General features: G+C 40.1%; 1 protein-coding gene across 1 annotated transcript in view; it reads right to left on the reverse strand.

Annotated features, from left to right (window-relative positions):
• RAD18 (RAD18 E3 ubiquitin protein ligase) overlaps positions 1-27,824 on the reverse strand; it is a 61,076-nt gene that overhangs the window by 2,330 nt on the left and 30,922 nt on the right. Inside the window, exons 9-11 of the mRNA XM_009705028.1 lie at positions 26,907-27,041; positions 23,466-23,622; positions 10,142-10,204 (exon numbers count right to left, since the gene is read on the reverse strand). Coding sequence (XP_009703330.1) covers positions 10,142-10,204; positions 23,466-23,622; positions 26,907-27,041 — 355 coding nt within the window. The remainder of the gene's footprint in view (positions 1-10,141; positions 10,205-23,465; positions 23,623-26,906; positions 27,042-27,824) is intronic.

Here is a 27,824-nt window from a genome sequence, read left to right on the forward strand (position 1 = left end):
GAGACATTATTTGGCTATAAAGAGCAGAAATATATACACAGACAGGGCTGTGAAAGAGCGGAGTTTCTTATCAATTCTTATTTGTTTGAGATCTTCTTGTCAGACACAATCGGCACAGTGGCACAGTTTGAGAAGAACTGCATTGCTCACTCACTATGAATTGCTGAGGTCTCGCTTGAAATACCCTGTCTATAGGATGACAGAAAACTGGTAAGTAATTCTTGATATTCAATAAATTATTTCAAATATGATTATATAATTAATACAGAGAAAGAATGTTTCAGGGCTCATCTAATTTGCTATTCACTATTACCCTTCAAGCCTCTCGGTACTGTTTTCCATTTTCGTCACGGGGATGCTGTGTGCCCGCCCGAGTACAGGTTCCGCGACGACTCTAACCCTGCCGTGCTGCCTTCCGTGGCACCACCTTCACAGGGACTCAGTTATGGCACAGAGAAGCATACTAGACGATGGTCTGCAGGACTCGGACAACTATGTCGTGACAAGCAGTCAGTCACGTCATGATCTCTGCGCTGCCGCGTGTTCTGTGGAAGGAGGCAGACCCCTGCGAGCCCTGGCAGGCAGCGACGGTGCCGGTGCGTGCAGCCAAGGCGGACGAGAGCCCTGGCACTCGCAGCCCTGTGTCCTAAACCCTGATGGGTTTTCAGGGCATGTTCTGAAGCTGCAGAATGAAAAATCAAAGTTGCATTCGTCTGCACTGTTTTACGTTTGCTTTGGCACAGCACCCTTCTCTGTCTTAGATCAGTATTCTCCCTCTTCCAGTAAATAAAAACCTAAACTTGATTACCTATTTAAATCCAGAGAATATTATCTCAAAGTATTTCCAAATGTCCTTGTAGTTTATGATGGCAAAGTAAACTCTGTAGCGGCCTTCATCTCATACCAAATATCCCACTGACAAAATAATTGTATTTGAGTTTAAAGTGCTTGAGAACAACTGATTTTCATTTTTACTTCTATAAATATTTTTACAATCCTGCCTCTAAGTATTTAATCCATTTTATAGATGACCCTACGGATATCACTTTCTACTGTCCTTTTATTATATCCAGATTTTGTTCTATAATGAAGCATCTCACATTCTCTACCTTTGTTTTGCTGAATTTAAGATAGGATGCAAACATTAGAAAAAAAGTTAACATTGAATTAAATAAGGAATTAATCAACTATTTTCCATATAAATAAAAAATAAAAAAAAAGGAAACTGAAAAAATGGGAAAGTTAATTACAGCTTTCAGTAACCCAAAACTTTGTGACTACCTCTAAGCCAGAGAAGATAATGGTCACAGAAACCTATTCCAAGAAATAACTGATTAAAATCAATCTAAAGACCCACCCTGCAAATACTATGCCCTTTGTCTTAACTGGGACCGCTCACATGATTTATAGCTGCTTATGTAAGTCTGGAGAGCACTTAGGTCAGATGCTTGTGCAATACTGGAGCTCGAGAAGGCTGTGAGATACAAACAGTGGCCCAGCTGCACCACCTCCACAACCCCCTCCAATACCCAAACGTCACACCACTCTAGCTAGATACCATCAGGACACCTCAGTGTCATGTCCTTATGGATTTCTTTACATACTTACCGAGCCTTTCAGAAATAAACAAATAACTACTTCTTGGCAAGTAACAATTTTAAGTCAGTCAAAGAGACAGAATCTGTGCCCAGAACCAGCACTGGTGACTCCACAGGAGTTTAAAACCTGCTTGTGCCTCAAATGCCAAGATAGAATTTGCATAAAACCCACCCAGTAACGTACCTGAGAAAACACATACCTGCACGGGAATCACTCCACTGAAGAAGTGCGACATTTCACTAGAGAGAAAGGTAGTAATGTCCCAAACTATGCTGGTTAATGAGGTTCCACTGTATGATGGGGAACTTGGAAGATGCAAGATATTCGAAAGGCTGAAAAGGGGAAATACAGTAGCTGGGTGGGGGTGACGGGATGCAGAGGGGCACAAACCAGACCAAAACATTTGTTTGTCACAGAATGTCCCCCAGCACGGTCAGCTGTAGCAAGGCTTTAGCTGGAACACCAGAACAGTGTGCATATGGCACATGGTTTTCACCCCCCATCATCCCCTTCTCCTCCAAAGGAGGCTAGAAAAGAAAAACAGCTAGAGGGATCAGAGGCCTAGGGAACGTGACTTATAAGGGAAAGTTACAGAAACTGGTTTTGTTTCCTCTGGAAGAGATAAGAACGAGAAGAAATCGTAATAGTCTTCTGAAGTGTAAAATTTCCACTTCTCTCCTTACCAGGCTTGTACATGTCACCCACTTTTCAGCAAATAACCACTCTTTTAATGATGGCAATAGTTAAGCAAATTAACACGAGGAGCCTGTGGAATCCTCACCACTGGACATTTACATCGACCCATTAAATAAAGACCCAGCAGTCCCTTTCCCACCATTGCAGGTACAAGAGTTACGAAGACACCAAATAACTGGAAGCCTAGTAATTTAGCAAAGCCCACTAGAGTTTCTAAACTCCATCTGACATTATTTTACTATAGTTACAAGGAATACAAATGACTGCACCTGCAAAAACGTTAGAGAGAAAAGTATTTTCTTATTCATCTGACACCTCCATGGGTTTGTCTTGACCTGAACTTAAGGGTGCCAGATGTCAGCTAACACCTTCAGACAAGAACACATATATCCTGAAACTCTGGGAAAAAACAAGTAGTGTTGCCAACTCCAACTACTGCAGAAAGCATAATATAGATGCCAAAATGACATAGAAAATGAATTCTTTGTCTTCTAAAATGAGTCTCCAGCTAATTTTCTTGAGCTCCCTCTACAAGTGGAGAACGATGGTTGCACACTGCAGACAGGTACTCATCTCGTAGCCACAGCTGCCTTCTTTGGCAGGCAGCCTCCTCCACTGCTCCGTCTGGAGCAGAAGGCCCTCCCTTGGAGCAGCAATTTTTTGAACCCTGTGACTTGACTCACTCCCCTGAAGTGTAAAGGGTACAAGAGAAAAAAACAAAATTCACTAAAAAAAAAATCTGCTTTGATTACAAAACATGTAACCACATTCACAAAAATATGATTCAGAGATTTGCATTTCTTTCCAAAACATCACTAAGCAGACTGATACTGTCACCTGCAGACACAAAAATGGGTTAAACAAGCAATTGGTGCCTGGAGGTTTTGATTAAGAAGGCAATTTCTGAACGCAGGATCTATGTCAGTGTAATACTAAATGCTCATCAAGCCATCAACCTGCAAAGTCTTAGGCATTTGTATAATCCTATATACCAGCAATACACTGAAGTCAACAGAGCTATTCAGATATATAGCTGTTTCCAGGAGCAGGTCACATGTGATTCACATTTTTATGCCTCACCTGTTAACACCTACCTCCACAAAGATGCATGCTCAGGATCAGGAACTTAATTTATATTTGAAGGACTAAAACCTTACTCTGTTTCTGAACGTGAATTTAAAACCACTTGTCTGCCAATAAAAACTAAGTCACCAACAGCATAGACTAATAAACAAGTGTGGTTCATGAGGGAAAAATAGGCAATGATTCAGGTATACCTACTCAACTCAGGGAATGGGAGGCAGCGACCATAGAAAAAAAGACTTGACTGAAATGGCTAAAGGACTTGCTTTGGGGAGCCAGACAGGGATGAAGCAAATCCATTCTTCTGAAGGCAGTGACCCAACCGTCACAGATCAAGTGTCCTCCTAAAATGAACTTGGTTAATACACAGTTTCCTGCTAACGTCGGACTGCTGCTTAAATAGTCTCTAGAAGGTTAAGAGTTAAAGGTGATTTTGATTGAGTTAGGTATGTTCTTTGCCCCCCCAAAAAAGGAAGTCAACTATTTTAATAGCTAACTATAGAAGAGCAAAGGAGCATTTAACTCCAAACCGTCTTACAATGGAATATTTCAAAAGCATGTGGAACAAAGGTCTCTCCACTGCACAGCTGAGAAGGCACACTGAACTAGGACAACAATGAACGTGTTCTGATCTTTGATATGCTTTCCATATCCAAGAGCTTTCTCTTTAAGAATTAAGGCAGTATTCAGAAGTCTTCCAAACTCCGCACCGCATTGTTAGGCATTTCGGAAGGTCTGAGCACCTACAAGCAGAGGTCTGAGCACCTACCTGCTGCAGAGACTCCGGTACCGCACAGCGAGCATCCAAACCCGACCAGGACACTCGTGTGCGAGGGGAAGGCACCCGCTGCAGAGCCACCCCAGCGAGGTGCCCTGCGAGCCAGGAAGCTTTGGGGAGCCCCATGGCCTCCCCACACACATCTCCTTGTGCCAAAAGGACACAAGACTGATTACTTCAGGGGGTTTAAAATAGATTCAACTTTGGTTTACGTTCATTTTAATTAGGGTAAGAACATTTTTGTACTCCTAGACTTTGATCCACTGGTCGCGTGGCATAGTGCCACCACCAATATTAAAAACGCCATGCAAATGTACTTGACCTTCTACAGAAATGTACAAATGTTAGTACTTTGGTAAGTCAGATTCCTTTCCATATCTTATGGTGCATTTTGTAATAATGAGGCTTGCTTGTCCAGGGACAAGAAGATCCTGACTACATACTACACAGCCATTTATCCCCACCTCAGGTCAAGTCAGGTTGCAATGACATTTCTAGCTCCCTACCTTACCTTAGGGATGAACTGAACTTGTTTCTCACAACATCAAGGTACACTTTGTGGTAGGCAGGCATCTTGAATTGCAACAGTGCATAATTAATGACTGATTGTTCTTTTTGTCCTTTTTTTAATTTACTTATTTTCTCCACACAACAAAGTCATATAGGAAATATATCCACCAGGTATCATTTTTGGAATTTCATTAAGAGCTCTAAAGAAAAGCTGCAACTGCATTTGGGAGTGAAACCGCACTATGACTGAATGGCAAAGTCACCATAAAAGCCTTTCATCAAACCCCACGTTAATTTTTAGGCATTCCAAACTGATACTGTGCAAGGAACTGACCCAAACCTGCAGCTAAGTTGGCATCATCAATGACCTATTTGACATCCACATCAGAGAACCATCAGACTTTCACTAAGTGCTCACCAAGAGGTTACTGAGAGCCTGAAATGCTGCCCTACTTTCATCAGATATAGAGCAATACAAACTTGTGTCGTCCCAATTATATTACTCCACAGTCATTGGATTTGTTACTTAACAGATGATAAAAGCAAGAAAAAAATGCTTTTGAAAGCTCAGAGAACATTGAAATTATGGTTAAGTAAGTTTCAAGAAAGGAATGAAGTTTTGCTAAAAATATACTCCAAACTGCCACTAAAATATCCCTACGCTGCTCCATTTGTGCACTTTTACAAATAAATAGCAAGGATGTCATATACAAATACTTGGGTTTATTTTTGAGTACTATCTTCTAATCTCTCTGTGTCAAAACAAGATGATTAGTACAAATAAAATAAGACTCTAGGGAATTTATGTAATGTCTCAATTTTCATTAAAAGCTTAAAAAAATAGACTATTTATTCTAAATGCAGAATATGAATGTTTAGTGTTCCTTTATTAGATCTGTCATATAAACGAAAACGCTCAACAAATCACTGCTCCCACTGAGGAAGGCACAATATCCTGGTTCAGGACTTCATCCGCTCACACGAGTCTCTCACTGTCTGCCAAGACACAACTGCACCTAGAGGAGCTGTTGCGGTCAGACCAACCTCAGCTTAACACCTGAAAAGACGAGAAGGCCGCTTTCAGAAACCAAAGCTCAACTGAGATCCAGCCATTCCACCTCACTTTTGCCATTTTTTCATCCACTCAGGGAAAATAAAGGGTCAGCATGAGTTTTAAGCTTGTTTTATGCAATAATTCTCTTTCAGAGATCTTCAGTCTGAAATTGCACAAAACTTGTAACTCCTGCTAAGAGCGCTGGCAAACACTAAGAAGAAAATGGTCACCAAAGGGGCAGTGGGAAGATCCAGTCCTGCTCATGTCGCCCCGACACAACCCTGCAGAGTCCATCACGGGTTACAGACAGGAATACTGAACCGAGCTTTCCCACTGCCAGCGCCTGGCATCCACGCGTCCTTTGGACTTGCCACAGAGGTTGCCAGCCCGCTGCTCCCACTGCAGAGTGAGTAGGGGAGTTAAAAAGCAGTGATCTTTCCCACTGCCAGGAATGCACTCCCTGAATCAAGGGAATTAAAATTATTGAGCCGCGCTTTCATTGTTGAGCAAAGAGCAGCCTGTTCATATTTCTTCCACTGAAGCTTTAGCTTGAATTTAACCCTTTCAGAGACACAAGAAACCCCAAATCCAAACTGTGGAAAAGCATAAAATGGAAGATATTTTTTAGAAGACTGAAAATCACATTTGACAAAAATGAATTATTTACATAAAGAAAAATATTTCAGCTAACAAAACAATCCTGCTTTTAAGGATCTGGAACAATATTGGCTTGTCCCTTAGTATGTAAAACTAAGAGTAATACTAAGGATTTGCATCTAAAGTACTAAGAAAGTGTAAAGGAATGTATTCTCCCTGATCACACCTGTACCTCAATGAAGACCCTTGGTCTTGCTCTGCAGAAAACCTCAGCAAATTTCCTAACTAGACCGGTCACCAACAGAGTGGGTACGTACTTACCTCAAAAGTGAGGTTGTGTAGGGCAGCATACAGTAACGCTTTGAAATGTTCAGTCCTCATGCCCTAATATCAGATAACATCATTTGGGATTTCCAGATATTAAAAGATGTGAAAGTCTGAATATGGACTATTTAAAAGTATTCTCATCAGCACAAAACATGCACCCGAGCCTAAGCTACACACAGATCATCACTACATCTTTCAAGCTTCAGCAAGAAACTTCAAACAGATAATGAAAAGGTCTATCTAGTACGGGAATTCAAGTTGGCCATTAGTTGGCCATTGGTTTTTGTTCTACATGGAAAAACCTTACTTCTGATAACACTCACTCACTGGCAAACGTTTCATATACTCCAGAGGCAATATAACTCAAAGCCAATAGTTTAAGTACCTGGAAGGCTAAACTATAATACAACATATGCCAAGGATAAACAACAGTCAAATTACCTATTTTGCTAATGTGTCACTTTGCAAAGAGCATCTGTCAGCAGTTGCACCTTACCCTCCCTATTTTTGGTTTTTGTTTGTTTGTTTGTTTTTGAGAATTCGCAAAATACGACTATTCTTGCAAGAACAAATTACTATAGGACACAGAATGAATCAGAAGTCTCATTTAGTTTAAGGCTAGCTTTACTGTTTTATATTCTGCTCATTTCTAGCTTTGATGCCTACATTTTTCCACAGCAGAATGGTAATTACCTTATGTTCAAAAGTGTACTAAAACACAAGGCCAAAACCTGGAGCTTCTATATCACTTGGTTCTCTTGTTTTGCAAATACCTGACTATTAACTCATAAAATAAATTAAGAGAGATGATATCTTTCTGGCATAACTCAACTTCTACAAAATCTGGGTTGGTTATGAAATACACCATCTGTCTGTTCTTTGGTATGCTGGCCTGTGCCTTCCCATGGTAAGTTTGCCAAAGCAAAGCTCTCATTTGACCTACTGTGCCACTCGGTATCCTGCAGGACATAGTTCTGCAATGGACAGAAAGAGTAACTTTCATGAAAGTTGTAGATCTGCCTTACTTAACATTCTTCTGTGCCTGTCAACCTGGCCAAATTTTATCACCATTCAACTTAAACAAACCCACCAAATGATTGAGAAGTTTCCTGGGTGAAAGAAATTATCAAAGGAACAAATGATTTTCCCACGGATGCATATCGTAACTAATGTTAACATCCATTACTGCTAGGTAGAAATGTTCCATTAACGAACTCTAGCACTGTTTTCATTATTGACATTCCCATTTCTTCTTGCACTAAGCAACACGTTTTTCCAACTCATGCAAGAAGCCACAGATGCCAAACCCTTAAGCCATAGCATAGCCTGTACTGCAGAAAACAATTCTGCCAGTTGGCATCTCCAGAATGGAGTGCAGGGAGTACAGAACAAAAAAAAAAAAACAAACACACCACCACACACAAAAACAAAACAAAACAAACCCAAACAAACAAAAAAACCCCACCCACAACACGAACAGGCAATAATTTGATTGTACCATCACCAAAATTAATTGCAAGTAACTGTCTGCTCATAAAGAAACTACAGTCCACCATCTGCAACTTTGGAGATGGCAGTGTCCAAAGATATGGAAAATACAACTAGAAAGGTAAAGACCATTAGCTTTGCCATTCACTTTTACAGAATTTCTCAAAAATACTTTTAAACTGGACATTTTTAACAAGTATGGTCAACTAGCTACTACCTACAAAATTAAAGCCAGATGTAATAAAGAGAAGTCATATACTCCAGGCATTACACGGACAATTAAAATCTCATCAGAAGTATGTTAAATATCCTCCTACAGGAAGCACAGAATCACCAAAACCTAAGTTTTCCCTCATTAAGAGGCTGCCATGAATTCTTATAGAAAATACTGAAGAAGTACACAGTTCCCCATGGTAATTAATTACAGTGCTACCATTACGTGTAAGTTTGTTTTAATTTTAAGTTTGCTTTTATTCAGGAGTCCGATTCCTAGCAATCCAACTCACTGAAAAATTGCCAGCTGAGATATAATACTTCACAGGTAATTGAGAATTACACAGTGAGGACTTTAGGTGATCCCTGATCTCATGGATCCCTGACCACTCTTTATCAGGGTCTTGCACAGGTCTTGTAGCAGATCTAAAAATATCTGTGAAAGAGCCGTGGCTGCTTTCTCTTTGATACAAGGCAGCAGGACCAGAAGATCATCACCAGGGGAGCACCAACTAACACCTGCAATATGTACAACCATGCATTTTTTACTTTACTGCCCCTCTAAAGGAGTCACTTGCAGGTACTACAAAATAAAGTGCGCTTGTGAGTGTCCTTCCAGTAAACACCGCTCACCTTCCTAAGGTGATGTCTCCCTCTACAAGAAAGGCTCTATGATTATTTTCTGTTTTTCCAGTGGTGCACTCTACCACTGACCTCCGACACCACTGTAATCAAGGTCTTATCAGTGCTTCCATTAAAGCTCCTTAAAATCCATTAGGTTATCTAAACACATATTTTAAGAGAGTTTCTCAAATGTTACTTCTGTCATTAACCATGCATTTTAAAAGCTGTCACAATCTATTGACCACATATGTATGTAATGGATAACAGAGAAAATTGTGTCGTAAATACTCTTTAAAAAGCAGGCTATGAGAACTAAAGGCAATGTGGTTCTCATCATGTCCCTAAGATCAACTACCAAAGTGGATATGATATTTGAAGAGAAATCCCAGATCAAGCGAGTTTCAGCTGCAAGGGTAAAAACTCCACTACTTTTGTAGACTTCACCAGTCTTTGTTCCTGTTTCTTTGTATAACTATAGAGCTTCTCAGTTCATCTAACGCTACGCTATTCCAGATTTCACTATAACTGCACACCAGCACTTGCATAGATCCCTCTAGTTCCTCTCCATCTTCATGTATTTCATTTGGTTACTTCAGGAATCCTTGGATGGTTTCTTATTGTTTCTTTGTACCACACCTTGCACAGTTAGACACAAATTTTAAATATTACCACTATATAACAGAAGGGGATTTTTGGTTTTAAGAAATAAGATGTTAAGATTTTAAAAACAAGAGAGTGCTCTTCTCTCTTTGAAGAGAAGCAAATCGAAACAGATGCTGCAATTCCAGTATGTACAACTTGACAGATGTAGATCAGACTGACAACAATGTAACTTTAAATACAACAGAGGATCAGATTCTCTTAATTTTCCACAAAAATCAGTTCCCTCTTTTTTTTTTTTCTTTTTTAAAATATATATTCATACTCAAATGTACCAAAGAACAATGATTTTCAACTGGTCATCTGTGGATCCTTGGAGCACCTAGGTATTACTTTCCAAGGACCCAAAAACGCTGACCAAATTGCGTCTCCCACAACTGTGGAGACTCTCCAAGAATCTGACTCTTCGGAGGCATTTGCTTCTCCTGCAGAAAACGTGTAGGGTTCCACAAACTGGAAACTACTGACCTAAATCAGTCACAAGGACTTTACCACTCATGCGTTCTACTTACTCGTCAGAGGACCCTGAACACATCTCAGGCCTTTGCAGATCTCTCAGTATGTCTGAGCTGGAGCTGAAAGGGAAAATAAAACAGATGTAAATTATTTTAGCAACACCTACAGTAAAGTAGGGTTCTTCTTAGCAAAGGCAGTAGAACGCGTAGATGAGACAGACCCCTCTGCACAGCACTGGCAATGAGAAATAATTTCAAGAACAGCACAGTCCAGAAAGTTCTGTCTCTGCATCTCATGATTTTCAGAGTTATTACTGGGTCTTATTTTCACTATTTAACACACAAGACAATTCTCTCTGTTCACGACTGCTTGTTGGTAACTACAACAGCTTTACATTCACAGGCACCAGACAATTTCTCTGGAGAGGATTTGCAAGAGACTTCAGTGGGTAAAGTACAACACTTCAAAGAGTAAAGGTGCTTTCAAGCTCAAAACTGAAGGCTTAGGTGTAAGCTTACATTTTGACCATAACAAAAAAAAAAAAAACAAACAAAAAAACCAAACAAACAAAAAAAAAAACCACACACCACAACATGAAAGAAAAAAACCTTAACATTGAAATTGTTAGTGACAAAAATTTCAAACTGCTGAGACTGTCACCACACCCAGACAAAAGCCAAGTGAAACGAGCTTTGCCAGCCACCACAGGAACTCATCACACAGAGGTGGCTCATTTTGAGCTGCTTGAAGGAAGTTTTCCTTGTCATACCTACCTTCCGAGGAAAGGCACAACCTAGAACAGACACAAAAGTATACGCTACACAGGGTTATAGCAATCTTCAGCTGCTACCTGCCCCTGAAGTGCAATGGTTTTGCTCTGTGGTTTGATCACATATTCTGAAAAGAATACAACTGACCACTGAAAGACGTATTTCATAAAGCTATTTATTTCTTAATTAAAATAATTAATTTAAAACTTTAATGGATGTTTTTCCTTAGAGGGAAAAAAAAAAGCATCTCAGCTCCTTGGATACTGCAAATTGAGGTGAATGAGGACTGAATCAAGCCAGATGCATCACTTTTTTTTTTAAATAACCGCTTGAAAAGATCATTTAGTTTTTCATCTTCACCCATAATTTTACATTCTAAATTGACAAGAAAATATTTCTTTTCTAAGTCAGTATTTATATACTTACAATAGAGAACACAACAGGTCAAACTCAGTACCGGTGGTGGATAGGCGAGAGGCTTCAACATCAAGGATTTAAGACGGCAACTCAAAATAAGTAAGAACCACCCTATATCATGAGTTTTACGGCAGTAAGCTACCAACCTGGCTAGCAATGGAATCAAGCAACCCTCTCAATGCTCAGCAAGCCTTCAAGCTGTTGCAGTAAATAAGAGCCCAAAATGTCATCCCAGCCTGCTTTTGTAAGAGCAAGCACAGAAATGCATAAAGTCTTATGGTTATTTTGTTTCTTTTAAACACTTAGGCCTATATAAAATTTAAACATATTTCTAGAGCTGTTCTAGTAGTGAAGAGTTACACAATGCTCACTGGACTAGAAGTTAAGCACCCATCTACAAAGCTGAAGAACAGTTCCCATTGCAGAAACTGGGGGTTCACGTCAGCTCCTAAAGGATCTCCTTGAGGCACTAACCTGACTCAGCTGCCTACCAGCCCTGCCCTCAACAGCGACGGAGCAGAATTTTGCTTGCCACATTTGTATGTAATTTACAGTAGTCACAGAGGCTACGTAAATCGGGGAGTTATTAAATTCAGGTATCCCTAGTGCATCAGCATTGGAAGAATCCATATGTGCGTAGATACATGCACACAGGTACATACACACCCAGGTATTTAATTAACTACAAATGTGAGCTCAATGACATCCGTCAGACCTCTTCACGTGCTCAAAGTTAAACAAAAAAACCAAACAACTACACAGATGATTTCAGCCTGTATTTTAAATAATAAGAAAATTTTGTCAAACTTCAATAAAATCTGAATTAAGTGAACACAATACCCTGGTCAATTATTAATAAATAACTTTTATTGCACATTCAGGCTCCATGACATAAACTATTGCAAAGTTCTCAAGTTTATGCCAAATTGCAGGGTTGCAGAAATCAACTAACAAGTTGGAAAATGCTGGGTTTTGGAAACTGTCTTTCAAAAAGATGCCTGTCAGCTCAAACAGTCTGTACCTTATTGCAGAAATTACATAATGAACTGTGTCACACAAACAGTTGGGAGATTTTAGTGTAAACCATGGGACAGCAGTTGGATACCAGTTCTCTGGGGTTTAAAGGTTTTACAACAAAATTAATGCCCTGCTTGTTAGAAGACAACAGACATAAATCATAAAAATACATCCCCCAAGTCATAACTTTATACACAGATATTGGTGCATGTATATGTTTGTTCAAAACACTAAAGGAAAACAGCCCAGAAATACTCATTCTCAGGACAGATTCCAGCATGGCAAAGCACAGCCCTGACAATACGGACAACTGCAAAAGTTTACAAATGTTATTTCTGCCAAAAAAAAAAAAGTTTTAACAACCAATGTGTCTCATACTAGAGAGGTCGTCTGTATAGAAGACCCACGCAGTGATTCTACTGGGCCTGTTCCGAAGGTGGAGCTCCACTTCCAGGCCTTGGGAGGACGGACGGTGAAAGCTGCTCACTGCCCATCTCGGCCCCTGGAGTCTCGGTACGCCCCAGCACACCTCCCCGGGCAGGTACCACCGTCTGCTGCCCACTTCTTTTACCATCTCAGTATCACTTTTGCTGGAAGAAGACCACCCTGTGGGAATACACCGTACACAGCGCTCCTTACCAAGAACTACAGATGACTGTCTTTGCACTATCTCTGTTGGAGAGCTACAAATTAAAAAGCAAGAATCATTTTGTACACAACTTCCACATCTCAGGCACAGGACAGAAGCCTAACGTCTTGGCTCGTTACCTGGTTCACAGATGTTTGAGAACAGGAGTCAGAAGTTCACTGAAACAATATTCATAACATATTGCATCATTAGAGAGAAGGTAATAATTCAAACAGGAGAAGGAATTCAAAGCCAAATAACGTCATCGGGCAGCTGACAAGGCTCAGGGTGCATTAAGAAAGATCTAGGCACACCCCGACCGTTCGCGGCGAGCCCTCTGGGTACAACATCTGTTTTAGGCAGTCCGCAAAGAGCACCTTGCTGGGCTGCGCCTGCTCAGCCAGGCAGTTTTCCACTGTCACCCTGGGCTCTCCTGACCACCCGCTTGCCGTTGGTGGCTCCCAGCCCCTCCGCCCCGTGGCCCCAGCACAGCCCGCACTGGGGGTTCTCTGTGCCCAGGCCTTACCCCAGTGCCTCTCGTCAGCCCAGACCTCTGCCAGAGACACCCGCCAGTGTGTCCTGGCAGCAGGAACGCAGAGCATCGCTTCCACCATCCGAACATACCCTACACTGAGCTAGGATTCAGCCGCAGTGATCTCCACACCCTCAGCGTAATGCTTCAGAAAACACCAGCTCCTAGGACACACTGGGAGACTGGGAATCACAAGCAAACATACCTTTTTTTTTTTTTTAAGAAGCTTTTCTTAAATAAATTAATAAATGGCATGCAACTTTTACAAGGTGGTAGGATTTTTTTCCATCCATTACCATTTTGTCTCCTCCTGTTGCCTATTCTCCCCTCTGAAGTGAGATTCATCAGATGTTACTGTGGTGGTAACTATAGAACCACCAACAGGATTTCAAGGGAGAAAAACACCACCAGACGACATTAGAGAAGCCTTTAACACATGCACATTTAGTCATAAAAATAAAAAGGAAAAATATACCAAAAATATACAAAAAGCACTGGTGCCATATGGAGAAAATTATTTTGAAACAGAAAGGATTTAAACATTTTGTGTGCAATTTTAGGAACTCTTCAATCATTCCCCAGGAACCTTCATGAACTGCTGACTAAATCTGTGAAACTGTAAACATTACCCAACAGAGCAGCTTTAATGCGGAAAGAAAGTCACCTGAAATTAAAAGCACTGACTGCATTTATAGCGAAAACTGTTTTATCCCTGCACCAATTATCAATATCACTGCTCACAGCAACTGGGAGAGGAGCAGGCACAGCCCCAAGCCCAGCCCCAGGCACCAGTGCTGGGGTGCAGGCGAGGAAGCCCAGGGACACAGCCAACGGAGAGAAGAGGGTCACCGCATCTTCCTCAAAGCATGAGCTAAACAGCCCTGCATCTCGGTAACGCAATTGTCTGCTGGATCTACTACAATTAACTGCACTCCTCCGTTACCGAGCTTGCCTCTTCCCATAGCCTGGGCTCAGGCAACCATTTAAATTTTTTATTTCAGCACCAAATCTAATCAAATGAAAAACATGGTAAAACATGCTGTAAAAACATTGGTGCATGGGGAAAGTTTTGAATTCCATCTTTTTTTTAACTCTCAAAATTGTAACTCTGTCAAAAACTCATCTTTGGTACACAAACTGGATGCCTAAGGAATGAGTTATTATCATATTTCTAAATCCTACTCTGATGTTCCAGTTACATTAAAAAAAAAAAAGGAGGGGGACGACAATGGGCTATTTGTATGCTTTTAGTCCCCTAAAATAGAAAAAGAACAGGTTTGATGCCTGAACATGATGTACTTCCTTGTCTTGAAAAACGTAGCGTTATTACCATTTATCACCAACTGTGTTTGTCACAAGCAAAACAATGAAAGTGAAAAAATTTGGCTAACTGTCAGAACAATAATGCAAGTTCATAATTTACATGTGTAATTCACAGTCTATGTCTACCAAATCATTTAAAACCGAGCACAAAATGTCCCAGGGTGAGTTGCCACCTTAGCCTATGCATGCAGATGTGAATGGGGTATCAACTCCAGAGTAATCAGAGTCCCCCAGCAAACCAAATCAACACTTACGCTGTAATTGCGTTGCAAGACTGAGGATATATGTACTTCACTGTACAAAACCAAGCTGCAGGATTATGAACTTTCCAGCTGTAGCTAAAAAGCCCTTTGTTTCAGAATTTCTTCAAACAATCCATTGTTCCAAGCCAGTCACTCAATGCAATAGTTCTCTGCATCTAGTTTCCCCTAAACATCAACTTCTTTTACAAAGACTGAGCAATTGCTTGATTGTGAGCTGAAGTAATTATATATCTTTCTTCTACAGGCATGGCAAAAAAATTGTCTAAGTTAAAAAAAACTCCTCAAATATGCCAAACAGTTGAAAATTATCAAAAACGTTTTCAAGTAAGCAAAAGAAATTTTGACCACCAACTGAATTCATATTTTAAAATAATTCCCCCCACATCCCCCAGGAAATCTCCTAAGCTGCTCTTATTATTGAACAATTAGCCCTTAAACTGAAGAAAATTAATTAAACAAAAAAGAAACAGCTACCTCATTCTGTATGTTGTTTCTATAAATTTTAGCCTAGGGGGCCCAAAGAGACCACGAAATTTAGAACAGTTTTGTTCATTTCTTCTGTATTTTCTGCCTTTTCAATACCCCATAGATCTCTACCTATACTGAGGTCAGACAAAGCAAAACACATCTTCAGATTTTATTCAGACTCCAAATCCAAGATAATTTCCCACAAGAGGTGTTCTGTCCCTTTCTGTAATAAAGATCATTATTCTATCCTAAGATTTTACAGATCAGTTCCAGACGAGTGAATTTTTATACTGAAGTCCTGAAACTGAGCCGCTCAAGGTGTGCCAGGCTGACCAACACGGTGCCCGGGTGTGAAGAGGTTTCACTTCGTGGGCTCATTCACGTCCCCACATTGAGACAAGCGCAGCTCCCGTGACTCGGGCAATTCCCCAACTCTGCCTCACTTTTCTGCTGGATGAGTTTCTTCCGAGCACGTACAGATAATCAACCAAGAGTAAACGATTCCTTTCTTGACCATCATTTGGATTCAACTTCCATCCCTCCACCCACTCCCCCTTTTTTTTTTTTAAAAAAGATAAGCATACCACCTTAAAATAGAGAGAAAAAAGCTGACATAAGTGTGAATAACATGTCTCCTTCTAAAAATGAAAGGAGCAAATGTCTCTCTGAATTTATTTTAAGGCAGATTAAGTTCCTCCTTGGCTTCACAGCAAACAGGCGGTGTCCTTTAATCAGTCCATCTTACTGTGCACTATGTACTTAGCTCTGGTACGTGCATTGTGCATTTTTTAACTCAATGCTGGCATGAGAAATGAGCTACAGCCTGTCTCATTTTACCAACGTCATTTGAAAGTGAACGCCCAGTCACAAGGAGTGAGTGAAAATGGGCTTCTCCACCTTGCAATCCTGCTGCCACTTTGATGTGCCTGTGATAAATAGTACGAGCTTGCTGCTGGAGTGGCCATAAGTCCTGTCTAACATCCAAGACTAACTGTTTACCACAAAGTCTTCCCCAGCTTCCCAGTACCTCCTCTTCAAACCACCCACCCCTGGCACCACTGAGCACGGCTCCATTGTCCTCTCTTTGGAGGACAGCAGGTTTGCCAGCCTCGGACCTTCCCTAGGACTCCCCGTGGAAGCCTCTCATCTATGTTAACTCTCACATAGGTTCTACTGTTTCACTGTTTCCCTTGACCCCTTCCAGGCTTTCTTGGCTTTCAGTGGCCACCTCTACAGGTCAAGAGCATGCCTTTGAGGCTCTGCCTTTAGAAAAAGGAAAAGATCTGCTGGATCTATTTTAACTGCTTTCTTTAGGAGTCTGGCAACAGTCGGGACATCTAGGCTAAAGCACTAGAGAGCACTGGTGTACTATCACTTCTGTTTCCAGGGCTCAGAGATGTCCAGACCCCACGGCTCTAGACTAGGGACTGATGTCCTTCTGGATACATGCCCTCTATCATCACTTTCCCCGACAAACATCTGAGGTCATCAGCTGTTACTGCTTGAAATGACTTCTCCGGGACTCCCTCCACCATGCCTCAGAGTTCTTGGCCATTTGTTACAGCTTACAGTTTTTGGAAGAAAGGTATAAATCAACAACATAGCAGAGAAGTATCATCATCCTTCCACAATGAATCCATATTTGAGGCCAAAAGTCAAAGATAAAACACTCCCATCTAACACTGCAATATACATCACCTCTGAGCCAAAGTAGTTCAAGATTCATTAAGTCAAAACTGTACTAAAGAACTGAAAAAGGCAGCTATTCCCCTGATCAACACATTTTCATATACTTCCCTTATTTGACAGTGATGGCCAGCCTAGGGATCAGGACAATGCTTTAACCTCAGACTGAAGCAACAGCCACGGAAGGGCTGACACAGCTTTTTCCACCATTCCATCCTATCAATGATCTCTTTGACAAACTGATGTCTACCAAGAGGTTTTCAGAGGATTGCTGCCATCCAGTGAACTCCAGACTAATTGAAGCACAGCTCCCTCTTTCTACCTCTTCTTCCGCTGATGGACTAAAGCCCAAATTCTGCAAAGCATATAAATCCAAGACTAAGTGACCAGCTAAATCCAGATCTCAGATCCTGATTAACAGCTCCTAAACTTAATGCCAAAAAACTCCACTTATTGCAAATGAGGCCCCTTACTTGGGCATGAATCTCACTTGGCAGACGCTGTAGTCGTTCCATGTATTCCAACGGCACAGAGATTTATACAAGCTGCAGATATAGCACTTTTCCACCAGGATTTCAAAATTAAGTCACTGTATTTCAGGGTAGACCTTAATATCTCAGACAAGGACAACAGTATATGTTGTCTACTGTTGCAAGTCTCTCACTCTAGTCATTGAGAACTGACATTTTCTTCTAAGACAAAGTTTTAAAGAGAAATAATTTGTTTAAAAAAACTGAGTATTATCCCCATTATATAAAATACTTTTAATAGAATATTCCCTCTACATAGTTCATTAACTGGCTTATCATTGCCCCACCTAGTTTCTTTTCTAACTTTCATATTGTTTAAGTAGTTGCATAAAATCTGGCTTCAGTCCCAGAAAGTAAGAAGAACGCAATGGGACTATTTATATGGAGCACTGAAGTTCTATGAAAGCTTCATGTACGACTTCACAGCTTTGAAAAATTATCCTTTAAAAGTCGTGGCTTTGCTTTGGTGTTTATCTGCCATGCACATTTTGCCCTTTCGGTGGGAGCATCAATTTATGAGGAGACCAAACACTTCTGGGTCAATGCTATAACCTCCATGCATGGCCTGTACCTCAGTAGGCATAAAATTTTCATTTTCTCAATTAAAGTATCAATTTTTGAATAATATCAGTGATTATTGTACAATGTATGAATTTCTAATATTGACCAACTGCTCCTTCAGCAAATATATTGAGATACATGAGATTGACAAGAGACAGGACGTCTTATGAAGGAGAAAACATAAGAACCATTCATTTATTTGCAGCATCTTTTTACAGAGCAAGCATTTCACCTCTCAGCCTTCAGGATTGTTTTGTTATATTCTGTATGCTGCTCAAAGTCTTAATTTTCTTTTAATCCATCATAACACCAGCCCTCCACTTAGAAGTGCTCTCTTCATAAAAACACAGCATGCAGATTTGGACTTCCAAATATATTTCAAGTTTTGACATTTCAATGTGAAAAACATTTACCCTTGTCAAAGGATATCCTCTTATTATCAGAAATAAAATACAAGCCTCAGAAAATCATTACTTGGTACAATAGCACAATGCTACTTAAACCCTCAAAATCTAAGTCAATTCTTTTTTGATTTGTCCTGTATTTATTTCACTGCAATTAACAAAACATTAACCCCATGGTAACCATAGAGTGACAAAATACATCTCTTCCTTTCATGCAGTTTATATAACTGCACTTACTTTTTACAGTCCCTGAAAATCTTGACATAATTCAGGTTCAGTTGGATTATACCAGAAACGTGTGAGCAGCATACCGGGAGTATGAACCACAGTTGGACCTACGGCACCCTACAGTCCAAAGCTAGTCTGTAGGCCTGGCCCAACCCGACATGTCTCAAAGGGCCAAACAAAGACCTGGGTACAGCGCTGGGACATCAGACCTGCTGTTTTTTCAGAGTAGCTATCAGGAACAGAAACAGTAAAGACAAAAAGCACATTTAATTCTTTTTCGTAAGCATTCCCCCACATCAGTATTTAGAAAGGAGGTGATCCCTATAACCTTTGTTTCCCAGAAAACACAGGAAAATGCACTGGAGCGTTCTTCAGGAAAGTCCAGTTTGGCAGGAGGGGCACTGTGGTCAAACAAGAGGGGTCTTCCATGCATCACAAGGCATCATTTGGCACTTCAGCTAAGCTTTCACGGCATTATTATTGCCGTTTTCACCTCTTTTTGAGCAGAGTATAAAAACAGGGGTTTGGATGTAAGGATGAGCATGTCTGCAACACTCTAAGGCACACGCCAGAGCCCAGTTGCCAATCAGCTGAGTTTAACAGACGGGGGGGCGGGGGGACAAAAAACAAGAAAAAAAAAGCAACAAAAAACCTCACCACTTTGTTGAACTTCTTGACCAGTGCAGTAGCTAGCTTTTAAGGTTAAGCAAACTGCCCTACATTTAAAGAAAAATAAATACAAAACACACCCCACATACAAACCAGAGATACACACAAAGTAGAGAAAATCCCAGAGAGATTCTGAAAAAACAATTCTGTGCAGACTCTGCTAATTCTCTTCCTGTTCCACAGGAGTTGAATTTAAGAGTAAACCACAGGGAGCTATTAAGGTTTTTTTTTATTTTTTTAAAAGAAGGTCCAAATATCTGTGATGCATACCCATTGGTCTGTGCAACTGAGAGATTCTGTGTTTGATTCAAGAAGTCTATGGAAATATTTCATTTGGACAGCGTGAATGCATAAAAAGAAGGAACAAACAACTCTGCCTTGAGCCAGACATAATGCAAACAAATGCACACTTCCCAACAAAATCTGCCAGTTTGGTTCATGAAAGCACATTCAGATCATTAGTAACTGCCACATGCTAATATCCCTTAGCAAGCTTTTTTACAGTCTTAGACACACTTTCATCCAGACTTTGATATACACAAGCCTGCAGACAGAAAAAAGGTAAAGAATAAAAGTTTAACAACTTGGAAGTCAAAGGCCACGGGGAGAATCACTCATAACATCATTCACAACGTCATTCACACACCAAATTGGCAGTGAAACAGAGATTTAATGATACCTTGGATAAGCTAATACAAGCCCTTTCTACCTCCCAAGAACTTACTCTGTAAGACTGAAGTTCCAAATTTTCCATTCACATTTTCCAAGGTCCTTAATGCCAAAAGGTTAATTTGCAACCCAAAAAAAAATTAAGTAAAATAGGGAAGAACAGGAACACCTTGTTTAAATTCTGGGTGAACAGCCAAGCTGAAGGCATTGATTTTGTAGAACTAAAATAACAATCAGAGCTCTAGGGCAACCACAGCAGCAGGCACAGCAAGGATGCAGCAGCTCCATCCATCATCTGCGCACCTGCCAAATGTGGCACCTCGTACAAACCTGCAAGAGTTGGCCCTGTGCTAGCCCCGGGGCAGACCTGCTGCCTGGGGTCCTGCCTGCCACACGAACCAAAGTCAGGCTCCTGCTGCCGCCCGTGTCCCCAGAACTGCCTGTCAGCAGCAGAGCAGCCATGGCCCAAGCTGCAAACTGGAAAGCTGAGGCTTCAGGTACATAAAACCAGTCTCTGGAACAAAGCCACAGGGTCAGTTTCTTCCCTTCTAAGCGAGTGCTGCAGCAGTGTTTTCCCTGGCCCATTTCATCTTTCAGTACTGATCCTGAGTGGAGCAGCTTCAAGAAGAGACAGTCACAACCCAGAAGAGTGCAAGCCTGGAAGATCCTTTCAGGCCATGCATCTCCCCCTCCAGTTTAGGGCTTAGTTCTTGGTGCATTTCTAAAAGGGCTTCAGTGCTTAAAATCAGGAGGGCTCTGGCTGTGAATCACAAGGCAACGCTGCTAAGCCAGGCACCTGCATGCTGCCAAGGGCAGAATTCAAAGACACTCTGATCTGCATTGTCCACTGCTAAGTCCTTACAACCCATCGCTCAGCATGCTGCTTCACACAAAGCCAGGTCTGACACCCTTAATTCTTCCAAGATTTAAGAGGAGAGGCTGAGAGAGCTGGGACTGTTTAGCCTTCAGAAGAGAAGGCTCAAGGGGATCTTACCAATGCGTAGCAATAACTGATGGGAGGGAGTAAAGGCGACAGTCTATCCTCAGTGGTATCCGGTGACAGAACAAGAGACAACAGGCACAAACTGAAACCCAGGAAATTCCCTCAAGACATAAGAAAAAGCCTTTGTACTGTGGGAGTGGTCAAACAGTGCAGCAGGTTGCCCAGAGAGGGTATAGAGTCTCCATCCCTGGAGATACTAAAACCCGACCGGACAAGGTGCTGAGCAGCCTGCTCCAGCTGAACCTGCTCTGCACAGGGCTGGATGAGACCATCTCCAGAGGCTCACCCAGCCTGCACGATTCAGTGTGTCTTACTGAGATCCGTGGATTCTGCTCTGAGGATCACAGACCTGAAAATAAGATACTCAAATATCGGGTATTACAATGTGCAGGCCTCTTTGTGACTCCAGAGCACTGGATCCTATTTTAAAATTAAAGAAGTTACCGAGATAGCAGTTACCTACATCACAGGGAAGGAAAAACTATCATCATTTGCATGACACCCTGAGAAACTTAGATAAAACTGGTACATCAGTAATCTTTATAGGTTTGTTACACATTAAACAGCAAATACAATGATATGCTATGTTTTATCAATTTTATAGTAACAGTTCAGGTGGAAAGACACATACAGTAAAGACAGGAAAGGTCACCGGGAGGGGACTATCTTTATTGGTATATAATGCAAGTTTGAAGCCAAACAAAAATGTAATGATATTTTGAAACAGCAACAAAGACCCTTTCTAACTCCACATAAGTCATCTGCCCAGCCAGCATATTGCTGTTCGCAGACAAATGTTTACTATATGCTCCCATTTAGTTCAAGTTAATGGAAACAGGCAGCAAAACCTGATCATATAAACAAAGGTATTTAACACTTGATGCTCTCAAATCTCTGTCTCCTCTTTCCTATGTCTTCCTAGGCTTCCATTCACTGATTAATATTTACCTCTGTGAAAGGCAACATCTTTAATCTCCATGCTGACTTTTAAAAACTCCTTGTGAACCAAAATGCATTTAGAAAAATTTGTTTCTGTTAAACTTTTCAACAACTAAATTGTTCTTCTAATAAACAATCATGAAGCCAAGCACTATATTATTCTTAATATTTGCAGAACAAGGAGGAAGAGCACATACTATGGGTGCAATCGGTGGGAAAATAAGAAATGCTACTCCTAGCTCAGCTGTTGACCTTCAGCTACTTCCTCTGATTATCTCCCACTTTTAAACATACAAAATCCTTTCTCTTCCTAGTAATGCAGACCTGCAAAGGGTGCCTTCTCCTCTCATTTCTGCTATCAACAAGACAGCAAGATTATTTTCAAGATTAATTCTCTTGCTTTTAGACACATAACAAAAAAAGTTATTTTGTATTTGTTTTCAATGACTTTTTCACTTTTCCTCCAGAAACTGGGGCCACAGCACTCATTGTTGCAATGGGATGTTTCTCCAAATATTCATCATTGTCATCTTTGACAATTGATCAGTATCAGATAGCAAATTATGATCCATGAAGTAAATATCTTAAACAGATACAAACACTACCTTCAAAAACTAGCGAGATCTTGTGAGCAATAAAAGCTGAGTGTCCTTCCAATAAAATTATCATTGAACTACCAAAAGCATAAATCTTACATTATTTATAAAGCCTTCCTTGATCCTTCATTTTCTGAAAGAAAATAAGGCAATTTCAGGAAGCAAAACTAAATGCATGAAGAAAGAAAAGTGAATGGCTGTCGGGTATTCAAGGTGCAGTGGCATTCTCTCTCTGACTGTAAATAATGGGTCATTTAAACTCTATTTCTTACAGAAATACCCAACTTAAAGAGCTAATAAAAGACTTAGGCTATATCAAATTTTGAATCTCTCCAAATAAAACTTCAAAGAGAAGGGAAGATGATGCAGTGGAAGAGAAACATCAAACGCTCTCCTGGTTCCACAGACAGTCCACTCACTCATTCTGGAACAAAAGGAATATTCACTATCACCCATCTATCAAGTCATTACAAAATTAAGTGAATTCTGAATGTATTTCAGCTCCATTCCTCAAGCCAGAAACATGGAGGAGAATGAAATCAGTAGCCACAGCTTAGGAACCCATCCCATGAAATAGGATATATACACATATATACTGCTGGAGGTTACTGGCAAAGTTTGTCCATTTTTGGTCTAATCTGGTACAAACCAGGGAGAACAGGCTTGTCTTCACTAACCTGCTTGTTGATCCAGATGACAGCGAGAATGCAGGAGAGACTGATCTCTGGCCTTCCTCCAAGGAAAGAGGTTCATTTCGTTCGCCAGCAGGAGTTTCTGTTTTGAGTACCTGGGCTTCTCCGAGGACAACAGCTGTGTGATGCTCTTCCCTATGTTCTACCAAGAAGAAAGGCAGAGATGAGCAAGAACGACAAAGCAAAATACTATTGTTTAAATTTTTGCAGCCTGGAGATAGATTTTAAGATAAAACAAAAGTTATAAATATTTAAATACCAATGTCTCATTCCCACTCACTTCCTTCCCAAAACTCTCACAGTTTCAAAGGTTTAATTTCTTTTCCTGCATAGTAAAAAAAACCAAACCAAAACAAAAAACCCTCACCCTCTAAGAACCAGAGACTGAAACAGAAGCGTTTCATTGTTACGGGTTTCAGACACAAACAAGGAGAGAAATAAAGGGTAAGGATATTTGTCACATTTCATAAGATGAAACTTTACTTCAGAAATTACTTAACACTTAATGATACAGCACTGTTCACTGCTTCTTGCTACCAATTCACTCCATCCACTGCATGAGAAACCTTGATAGCTTTAAAATTTTACAGATCAAGTTAATAGGCTTGTTTTCAATAAGGGAAGCAATATGATTTACTTCCTTACGCACCTAAGAAAGACAATGTCAATCTAGATAATTAACATTTCCACTTTTTAATAGGAAAAATAATTTCTAGACAACACATATCAGACACAAATTGTAAAACCATTCCATTATTTTTGTGTCAAGTGTTTTTATAGATAAAGAGATGAAGAGTTCTCTGAAAAGATACCTTCTACCTCTCCAAAGAGAAAACAAATATAGACTAGAAAGTATGGTATGTAGAGACAAACTACTTTTAAAATATTTTCAAAGGAGTTATTTAACTAGAAAGTTGCACAGGACATTAAAACCATACTGAGACTCATCTCGTTAATAGTCCTTATTTTCGCCCTTCACAGAAGTGTTCTGTTCATCCTCATGAACCAAGCGATATTCCTGCTTAAACCGCTTTGACTTTTCTACCCCTCCAGAAAAGATTTTGACAGAAATGGCCAAACAGAACTGTAATTGGAGTGTGGAGGAGCTATACAATCTTTGAATTCAGCTACAGCTTGCCCTTTCCTTTCCACTAAAAGGCATAATTTAATATCAGGAGCATGTTTTTGTCTGTTGAAAACAACCGGTAGATTACAGTGAGTCAGTTGTCCAACTAATGAAACATAATTCCAAAATTAACAGGTTAAAAATAGCAAAAGCCCTGTGCAATAATGCAACTCAGAAGAGGGGTATCACAAATATTTATCAAATTCTTATGGTGCTTCCCCTTAGGCAAAGCAAAACCCTATGTTTAAAAGTCATCAAATATGAAGACTGGAAATCAAACATTTTAAGTTTAAAGATGCAAAAGAAGATGATGTCAATCAGGAATGGATGATTAAAACATCAGAGTGAGACTTTCAGAGAGGTTTAAGTTACATGAACCAATACTACAGTAGAGGGCAATGGGAGATATGAAGGGTTTAAAAAAACAAACAGAAAACTCAAACAAAAAAACCCACCCAACCAAAGAAGTATGTTTTAATTGTGTACAATTCCACTGCTTCCATGAGAATCTGAATAAAATGGGTAAGGAATGCACACAAAGCCTTTGCTCTTCTCAGCAGTTACGCTTTCAAATGGCAAGCCATTAGACCACTGCTGGTTTTCTTCCTTTCACATATTATAATTTCCAGTTTAACAAAAAGGTAATTGCTGTTAATAAGGAACACTGAGGAAACATGCTTCAGGCCTCTGTTCCTTCACCCATAAGTTACCTTTTCGCTTTGTTTTTTAAATGGTTTACAGACAGTCAACCAAGTACAGATGTTTGGCATAAAACTAGAAACTGAAATTTCAAAGATTATTGAAAGCTCAGCGCACAAAAAGCATAATGAAAATTTTGCAGGTTTGTCAGAACCAGACAAGGTGGTATCGCATACTTAAGTCAGCACGATACAGGACGATACACCTGATGTAAGTTATCTTCTACCTGAGCACTCTTTTGGAAAAACTGTGTTGCTTTAGTTCAGCTTCTCAAAGTCTGCGGTTCAGTGCACAAAGAAAAAGCTTACACAGAAGATAGAAACTCAGTAATTCATAGTAGCTGATCTCTCCACAGAGTATCACTAGAAATTAATATTTCGAAGTCTGTGATCCCATTATCTAATAACACATTGCTTCTGTCTCTGCTATAGAAGAGGAACATCACTGTAAATTATGTCAAACAAGATGAACTTTATCCTTGAGATTCCTTACTTTTTTACCCTTCAGATGAAAAGGATTATGCATCGCATCAATGTCTGCATGAAATGATAAGGATAAAATTCACACTATTATATTGGTATTTTAATTTATTTTTATTCTTGAGAGCTCTCCTAGAGGAGACAGCCAAAGATTAGTTCAGCTCAACTCAAGACAGCAGGGATTTGTGAGAGCTGATACAAACTAAACTGCCATATTTTCCCAAGGATATATAGACAACAGTGCATCCAATTCTGGTCAATGGAATTCTCTCCAAAATTCAGTCTCTTAAATAGATTACAGCTCCACAAGTTATATTAGGTTGAGGAATACTCTTCTAAATCACACATTCAAAGATATATGCACACTGCCAAAGCAACCAGTAACATAAAACAAATGCAGCTGAAAAGCCTGTACAGAACAAGTTAAAAGCACACATGGGTATTTCTTTGATGTTGTGGGTAGTGAGAATAACAAACATATGCTAGGCGGTGTTCCTCACTCATAAAGAGCTGAGTAACTGCAGTTGTGCATTGCCATTTTTCACTGTGTTGAAGTAAATAAACACAAAATGAAGGGAGTTAAAAAAAGAGAGGCAACATACTGTATAAACAGCCTACAAGCAGCCGAAGTATTTTATTGCTTCAACCTCAAGATAAATAAATACTTGTTCCAATCCACACAAATATCTTTGCAGTTCCAAATTACTCCCTATTGTACTAATGACACAGAAAAGCTGAAACCCCGTAAGCAACATCCATGATCTCCTTCATTTCAAAGATGCAGATTGTCACATGCCCACTTTCAGCAACTTCAGTAGAATTGGATTGGAACCTCGGATCCCATTACAACCAGTTAACTAAAATATCCACCTAAATAAAGCACATCTACACACAGTCCCACTAAAGTCAAACAAATCCTATAATTATTATGGGTTGTGCTATGTATTGCACTAAAAACAATGGTAGCCAATCTTGTTAGGGTCTGTTTGATTTTTACACTTTTTTTTCCCCCCTTAAGGGCTATAGAACAGCAGCAATGGGAGGAAAGAACATTTCTTTGGGAAACCTCTTGCTTATTAGTCTGGATTGAAGAGGGGGTTTATATTAAACAACATTACTAACCTGTGGCTGCTGGCAATTCTGTGACAGTGATTTCTTCTTTGTTTTGAGTGCTTTCCGTTTTCCTCTTACCACTTTTCTTCCACCGATTATTTACTTGATCCACCAAATATTGAAATTCACTTCTGTGTTTGTTTCCTGAAATGTAAGAGTGCATTACTGACCATTGCTACAGGACTCTCAAGGTATGCCAGAAAATGCAAAAAGAATGTGAACAGAAATAAACACAAAATACTGAATTAAAAACATTTTTGTTACAGCAAATAAATAACAACTTGTCACTGCAATACGTTTCATATTCTATTAATGATCCAACTCTTGTGTCTATGCTCTCATAGAGTTACCCAGTAGTCAAGAACACTTGCATAGATGAAAACTTAATTTTTGTACAGAACAACTGCATGTGTTTCTTTAGATTTTTTTTCCCTTAAGCTTGTTAAGAATTGCAATTACCATTGTGACATTTAATACTGTAGTCACGGCATCAAGCTTGCCAGAGCTGAAGGAGCATCCGGACGATGCTCTTAGTCACACGGTTTGGTTCTAGGTAGTCCTGCAAGGAGCAGCACTCTGCTAGAGAGAAAGCGCAAAATCTCACAACTACTCTGTGAACTGCTTTAAAGCTGCTTTGCGTTTGTCCCCCATTACTGCAGCAAAGCAATGTCAAAAGCTCGTGTGTCACGCTTATTACACTGGTTTGATCCAGATCCTCTAAATCACAGTTAATTGCTCTTTGGCATACTCTTCGCACTTTCAATCACTTAATATGTTTTAAGCAATCCTCTGGTGCTCACTCAAAGCAATGTTGTTTTTTAATCTAGATACTTCAAATTCTTTACTCAGAGGCTGGGAAAATACCTGTTCTCCTCCGAGAGATGATGCAGATTACCTAACCCTCGCCAGGCGTGAAGAGAAGACGGC

This window comes from Cariama cristata, unplaced genomic scaffold, assembly GCF_000690535.1.
Source record: "Cariama cristata isolate BGI_N322 unplaced genomic scaffold, ASM69053v1 scaffold4860, whole genome shotgun sequence".
NCBI classification, from domain to species: Eukaryota; Metazoa; Chordata; class Aves; order Cariamiformes; family Cariamidae; genus Cariama; species Cariama cristata.